The sequence below is a fragment of the Notolepis coatsorum genome (assembly GCF_963971535.1).
Source record: "Notolepis coatsorum genome assembly, contig: SCAFFOLD_4722, whole genome shotgun sequence".
In the NCBI taxonomy this organism is placed as follows: domain Eukaryota; kingdom Metazoa; phylum Chordata; class Actinopteri; order Aulopiformes; family Paralepididae; genus Notolepis; species Notolepis coatsorum.
In genome coordinates this window covers 2,060-9,745 of record NW_028173033.1, presented here as the reverse complement: position 1 = coordinate 9,745, position 7,686 = coordinate 2,060, and the positions used below count along the sequence as shown (strand labels likewise).

Here is a 7,686-nt window from a genome sequence, read left to right as displayed (position 1 = left end):
TCCCCCACCATTCAGCGGCAGACAAGCGCACAGCCTCAGATAAGCATGAGGCTGGAAAAGGTCCCCCCCCCCTGACTTGCACGGAATATGCCACGACACACTCTCCAAACACCCGTATCAGCAGAGGATCAAGATGACCAGATTCCATTCAGAAGAGGGTCCAGAGGTGCAACCTGGCGGTGAGCCCCGAGACGCCTCCCTGCGAGACACGAGAGTCGCGCCCCGTCTCACCTTGCCCCATGTAGGCTCCGTGCAGGGCGTCCTTGGCCGAACCGAAGCCCAGCTCCCTGCACACCACGGTGGCCGCGGGTCTGTCCCAGCGATGGTCCACGATGGTGCCCCACTTGCCCTCTCTGAGCACCTCCACGCGCCCCTCGCCCAGCCTGGGGCCGGCCTTCAGACGCACGGGCTGCATGCGGGAGGAAGGAGGGAAGGAAGGAAGGAAGGAAGGCTCAGAATCGACAGTGTTTTCCTGTTCATTCTTAGGTTGTTTGTGGTGCTGGTGACATGGTGAGGGACACAGAGATAAGGAGAGGACTGTGTGCGCAATGTGATGCAACAAGTAATGGCCGACCTGTATGGTGTTATGGTCACACTCACCATGACCTTTATTTACCGGACACACTGATGGCCGTGTGATGTGCGTGTGTGTGTGTGTGTGTGTGTGTGCTTGTGCTTGAGTGTGTGTACGACTGTACGTGCATATACATGAGTGTTACAGCGTGCATGTTCATCTCACCACAGATGGATTGGGGGCCTGGGGTTGTCCCGAGGACATGCGGGCAAACTGAGGTCCCGGCACGCACTTGGCGACCGCGTGTCTCCCGCTCTTACAGGGGGTGGGGCTACGGGGGATTGACAGCTGAGCGTGGCACTCGGATAGGCTGCTCTCGGAGCCCAGGCAGTGCACCTTCTCTACCCAGAAGCCCTTCTTCTTCGCCATGATGCTCAGTCTATAGAAGACAGATTGAGAGACTTAGGACAGGATCTGTATATTATACCAGGGTGGGCTGTACATACAGTACATACCACACGTGAGATTATCAACAGAGTATACATAATATGTTTCACCTGTTCAGCAGATCAGACCTTTATCTTCATTTTTACCTTTTGTCTATATATTATATAAATATATATATATATATTATCTATATATTATATAAAAAAATATATATCTATATTTTATATTCTTATATTTTATTTATATTACCCTGCCTGTAACCCCCCCTCCTCTGTGCTGCTGTCTCCAGACTCTCCCTACAGGACTAATAAAGATCTTATCTTATCTTATCTTACCTTCTCTTCTCTTCTCTAATAGTAAGGAGAGGTCAAATCAAGTCTGGGCGGCCTGTATCAGTTCCGCAACCGTTTCCATTTCCGGGGTAGGCCTGATTGGCACGTGACCCCCCGCGGCAGCCCCAGGACGCGGCAACGCGAGGCTGCTGTGTTTCACCGCCGCTTTCCGCCTTCAACACCGCAGCAGCAAATTGTCATCACTTTCCCCACTGAGTTACCATACGCTATACAATATACTATGCAATGTACTAATATACAATACGGCTCACTTTTCCCACTTCAATGACAGAGCCGCTGTTTAATAATATTGTCGCGGCGGAGCTCCGTTGCGGCAGCATTATGTAGCAGTAATCCCCCCTTCTTTACCATCGACAACTAGCTCAACTGGCAGCGCTGCCTTGCTGTGGATCCTGCAGTCCGTTGGTGACAAGTTCGATTCCCTTACATTTTTATTTTTTTTTAACATGCATTCTTTCGCCGGTTAAGTTCAGGCATGTTAACTTTAAGCATTGTTTCGGAGTTGGTTAAGGTTAAGGTTAGGCATTGTTATTACAGTTCTACTTTTGTTTTGATGTGAAAAGTGATGCTGCATAAGGCGTCTGCACTTATCACTGACTGAGAAAGTACATAATAGTTCTACTTTGACAAAGCAGAAATGGGATGAGGTACAATTTACAGTAAGGCGTACCTCTACTGCAGTGGTCACCAACCTTTTTAAGCCCAAGATCACTTTTTTTTTTTTGGTGAAGGCAAGATCTACGCATTGAAGCGTTGAGAGAAAAAGACAGCCAAGATTGTACTTTAAACTAAATTACTTTTATTTGCCTGTATTCTAATTACATGCGCTGCTTTGGTCCAACATTAAAACGTCAAAGTAGAACTATTATGTACTTTCTCAGTCAGTGCTAAGTGCAGACGCCTTATGCAGCCAAAAGTAGAACTGTAATAACAATGCCTAACCTTAACCTTAACCAACTCCGAAACAATGCTTAAAGTTAACATGCCTAAACTTAACCGGCGAAAGAATGCACGTAAAAAAAAAAAAAAATTAAGGGAATCAAACTTGTCACCAACAGACCACAGGATCCACAGCAAGGCAGCGCTGCCAGTTGAGCTAGTTGTCGATGGTAAAAAAGGGGGGATTACTGCTACATAATGCTGCCGCGACGGAGCTCCGCCGCGACAATATTATTAAACAGCGGCTCTGTCATTGAAGTGGGAAAAGTGAGCCGTATTGTATATTAGTACATTGCATAGTATATTGTATAGCGTATGGTAACTCAGTGGGGAAAGTGATGGCAATTTGCTGCTGCGGTGTTGAAGGCGGAAAGCGGCGGTGAAACACAGCAGCCTCGCGTTGCCGCGTCCTGGGGCTGCCGCGGGGGGTCACGTGCCTGTCGCGGCCAATCAGGCCTACCCCGGAAATGGAAACGGTTGCGGAACTGATACAGGCGTCCGGGCGGGATCCACAAAGAATGGATTGCACGGTGCTAATTGCACCCTTACTTACAATTCATTCTGAATTGTGCAGGTGATTGATTGATCGAACATTTTATTAACAGATTGCAGAATGGGTACAGTACAGTACGGCTCAATACACACAATTGTTAAGGGGATGCAGACCAGAGAAAGACTTTCGTCTTGTTTACATCAGGGTCCCCCATTTTCAATTCATAATGAATTGTAACTACAGTAAGGGTGCAATTAGAACCGTGCAATTCATTCTTTGTGGATCCTGCCCCAGGTTTATTAGTTTCAAGTTTCAAGTTTCTTTATTATTTGTCATACAGAAATACAGAATACTTTGCATGAAATGTTTCTTTCTGTTTTCTGTTTATTATGTGTGTGTGGCCCATTATCACAATGACATGTCTCGACGGGCTTCACAGGCCCACATTACAATGGAACATGACCCCCTGACCTTTACCACCTGACCTTGACCCTAGGGAAAAACTACCCCCCCCCCCCCCCACACACACAGGATGTACTAATGTAATAATACTGTGATATATTCATCACTAAGATTCAGATTCAGATTAATCACTAATGATACGACACTCGCGTCACTGTGTTCTTCATGAGACGGTTACTATTACATTAGTCTATCATTAGTACATTTCAGCCATTTGACGGTTTGTTTGTCGGCAAACGTCATACATGTCTAACAAGCAGAGTGTTGTTAGAGGATCGGTTCACATGCCTGCTATTTTTACTAGTGCGCGCAAAAAAAAAGGTTCCTTTGACGGCTTAAGGTGTCTTTCTTACCTTGTTGAGGGATCCGCCACCTTGGTATCCCATATTTTCCTATAAACGGAGAGAGAGAGAGAGAGAGAGAGAGAGAGAGAGAGAGAGAGACAGAGAGAGAGAGGAAGATATAGAAAGAGGATGTTAGTTCTGTCCGTTGTGTATATTTGCTGAGGTTTACTGACACACACACACACACAGACACACACACACACACACACACACACACACACACACACACACACACACAGACAGAGAGTTTCATCCTGAGAGGCGCGCCGGGTGACGAGACACAGAGATACCGGCGTCTGATGTTTGTTTACATGAGCCGCCGCACCGTCAGAGCGCACCCCCAGCGTGCACACACACACACACACACGTCCGTCCGCGAGTTCACCTCCAGAAGGTATGTTTATCCAGCTTCTCCGCGGGCAGCACAGATCAAAGCCCCTCATTGACTTCACGGAGGGGGAGAAACGTATGACACGCCTCCTCCGTGTGTCATGGTGGGCTACTACTACTGTACAGCTACTGTACTGCGGGACAGCAGAAGCCGTGTGGCCGCTGTGGTCGGGAGCCGGTGCAGCGGGGAGAAGGCGTTGTTCTCGCCTGACCGAGTCCACTTCCTGTCCTCTCTCTCTCTTTGCGAGTGTTATTTGCATCCGGCGTGTCTAGGCCGCGCGGCCGCGCGTGTATGTTTGGAATAAGCGGTCACCGTCGTTGTAACATGTGAGGGGTCATCCCTATGTTCCCCGGGTTCTATGTTCCCCGATTGATTGATTGATTGATTGATTGATTGAAATTTTTTGAAATGTTTATTATTTTATTAATTATTAATGTCCGCCTTGTTTCGAACTAGTTAAGCTTAGGCCCTCTTTCGAAGTTGGTTAAGGTTAGAGTTTGGAATCAGGGCTGGTGGTCTGACTATCTATCGCTACCGGGGAACATAGGACCCGGGGAACATAGACATGCTCCCACATGTGATATATGTCACTGTCACTGTACAGTATGTCCCCTGAGATGCACTGTGTCTGTATGTTAATAAAAGGGGCGCGGCTTCCTGTCACCAACGCGGAGGGATCAGCGACGGGACAACAGAGTGAAACTGTTGTGCAGCGCTTTTCCACTGCCGTCCGCAGCATAACTTAAGACTGTAACTATGTGTGACGCTGGAGTCTACTCTACAATCTACAACAACAAAGAATGAAAACACGGGGACATTCTGAAAGATCACTCCGTTCCCTACGAAACCACACACGGGCTAAATAAAATCGTGACATTCAACAGCGGTAACTTAGGACATTTCTGGGAATTGGGGGTTTGACCAGGCGTGCGTAGTACGCAAACAAACACTCAGAACTCTGGCACCCGCTCTGGACGGAGCGTCCGAGAAACGAGAAGATCATAAAACAGATGTGGTGACCGGATGGGGGGGGGGGGTGGAGGAGAGGACAGTGGGGGGGCGGAGAGGAGAGGACAGGGGGGGGTATAGGAGATGGAGAACAGGAGAGGAGAGGAGATGAGGAGAGGAGAGGAGAAGAGAGTAGAAGAGAGGACAGGGGGTGGAGAAGAGAGGAGATGAGGAGAGGAGAGGACAGGGGGGGTGGAGAGGAGAGGAGGAGAGGAGAGGAAAGGAGAGCAGAGTAGAAGAGAGGAAAGGACAGGGGTGGAGAGGCGATGAGGAGAGGAGAGGAGAAGATAGGAAGCAAGAGGAGAGGAGAGGAGAGGAGAAGAGAGGAGAAGAGAGGACAGGGGGTGGAGAAGAGAGGAGATGAGGAGAGGAGATGACAGGGGGGTGGAGAGGAGAGGAGAAGAGAAGAGAGTAGAAGAGAGGAGAGGACAGGGGGTGGAGAGGAGAGGAGATGATGAGAGGAGAGGAGAAGAGAGGAAACAAGAGGAGAGGAGAGGAGAGGAGAGGAGAGGAGAGGAGAGGAGAGGAGAGGAGAGGAGAGGAGAGGAGAGGAGAGGAGAGGAGAGGAGAGGAGAGGAGAGGAGAGGAGAGGAGAGGAGAGCCTTTCCTTACTTCTTGGCGTTCCCACACAGGTCGTGCCAGGATACCCACAGTTAGCCCCAAAGAGCACACACTTGCTCACAAAATTCACATCAATTACCACTAACGCAAATAGACACACGCACATGCGTGCAAACACACGTACAAGCGTCCGACTTAAATCAAAGCAGCCTGCGAGGTGAGGTGCAATTTACAGTAAAAGACTCTAATAAAACACACACATGAATGAAAACACAAGAACATTCTGAACGAACTCTCCGTACCCTATAAAACCACGTGCGGGCTAAATAAAATCGTGACATTCAACAACGGTAACTTAGGACATTGCTGGGAATTGGGGGTTTGACCAGGCATGCGTGGAGAACCAAGACTATTGTTGTTTGTGGTTATGGAGGACGGTACTGCTTGTTCACTAATACATGCAGGGAACAGGAACAACAGAACAACAGAACGGCTGAACTCCAGCGGTACCGGCCTTTTTTTTCTTTTTTACAAAGTCAAACATGTCTCACGGACACTCGTATGAAAACACGCACACGGGGCGGACAAATATTTGGATTTCCAACATGAAACCGGAGGCATTCCCGCAGAGCGAAGTCACAAACTTCAGAAGCCGAGTCTGAAGGACGCGGGGATGAAGAGGAGCGTTGTCACGGACGCGGGGGATGAAGAGGAGCGTTGTCATGGACGCAGGGATGAAGAGGAGCGTTGTCACGGACGCGGGATGAAGAGGAGCGTTGTCATTGACCTGACGTTATGCAGATTCCTGAGTGAAGTCGTGGGCCGTTAGTCGTTAGCGCTCTGTATAGGGTTTGCCCCGAAATCATAAAATAACCGACTTCCTGACGCTGCAAGCGCTCAATGGTCCGGAGAGAAACCGCCAAGTGCCACAATTACCTGTTTCTGGCAGGAAGGGGGTGAATGGACAAGCGTGAACATGGACGCATAAAAATGGCTCAGAGTTTAATTGTGCATAGAGTGGGTAAATTATAGGGATGTCCGATATTATCGGCCTACCGATATTATCGGCCGATATTGGCATTAAAATGTGATATCGGAAATTATCGGTATCGGTTTAAAAAATAAAAATAAAATTTTTTTTTTTTTATTATTTAACCTTTATTTACCCAGGCAAGCAAGTAAGAACACATTCAGATTTTTTTTATTGTCAAAAGTATGCATAATGTTGTGTTAATTCCACGACAAGAGATATGTAATGTTAATTACCTGAAATTATTCCGTTTTTGGGGGGCGGGGGGGGGGGGGGGGGGGGGTGGGGACCCTGCATATATCGGTATCGGTTGATATCGGTTGATATCGGTATTGGAAATTAAGAGTTGGACAATATCGGTATCGGTAAAAAAGCCAATATCGAGCATCCCTAGTAAATTACATAATTTGTCGCAATTACTAGCTACTTTTTCGAGGCTCGTCAAATATTTGATTTGTTTAAATAACCGAAAGAGCGGGAAAAGAGCCCTTTGGGACGACGTCTTCCATCGGCAGCGCGAGACACCCTGTGAATAAGGCCATGTGTGACGTCACACACAGGGCCTTGTGGTGAAGTCTGGCGTGCCGTATAGAACTTATAGCACTTATATTCCTACCAGAAACTGGAATTATATACTCGTAAAAGATATCTCAAATGTGTCTGCCATGTGGCTCTGTAGTAACATGTCAATATGAAGAGACAAAGAGGTGTACACGCACGCACACGCAGGCACGCACATGCACACACACACAATTTCCCACCAGGCAAACACGTCTGCGCCTCAATGGTGATCTCACCACACAGGCCAATCAACCAGTTGTTTTCTCTCCAGCATGTAGGGACAGTCGACACAACAGACTTGGAGCGATGCCCTCAGGTCTCCCCCGTTTGATTGATTTACAGTATTGTTTGTTGATGTTGAATAGTAACCCTGTAACCATGACAATCTCTCACCTCTCTGAGCGCTGAGCCATTTTTTTTGGGGGGGGGGGGGGGGGGTATAAGGGTTGCAGCAGGTGTATTTGTTTGTGTAGTAGAGAGTAGCGGCCCTAATAATAACAGGTGGAGCGAACGGTTAGCTAAGAGCGGCGCGTTCCACAGCTGTGCTTTTTAAGTGTCAAGCTAGTAGCCTGTGGTGAAGTGC

At 48.0% G+C, this 7,686-nt stretch overlaps 1 protein-coding gene across 1 annotated transcript; it reads right to left on the bottom strand.

The window, feature by feature from the left end:
- Positions 1-231: 231 nt before the first annotated feature.
- On the bottom strand, positions 232-3,599 carry LOC311247915 (lysyl oxidase homolog 4-like; the record flags this gene model as incomplete). Its single annotated transcript, XM_084338899.1, has 3 exons — positions 3,562-3,599; positions 740-953; positions 232-409 (listed from the first exon to the last, which is right to left on the bottom strand). Coding segments are annotated over exons 2-3 (382 nt in total), but the record flags the coding sequence as incomplete, so codon positions are not given.
- Positions 3,600-7,686: the final 4,087 nt, after the last annotated feature.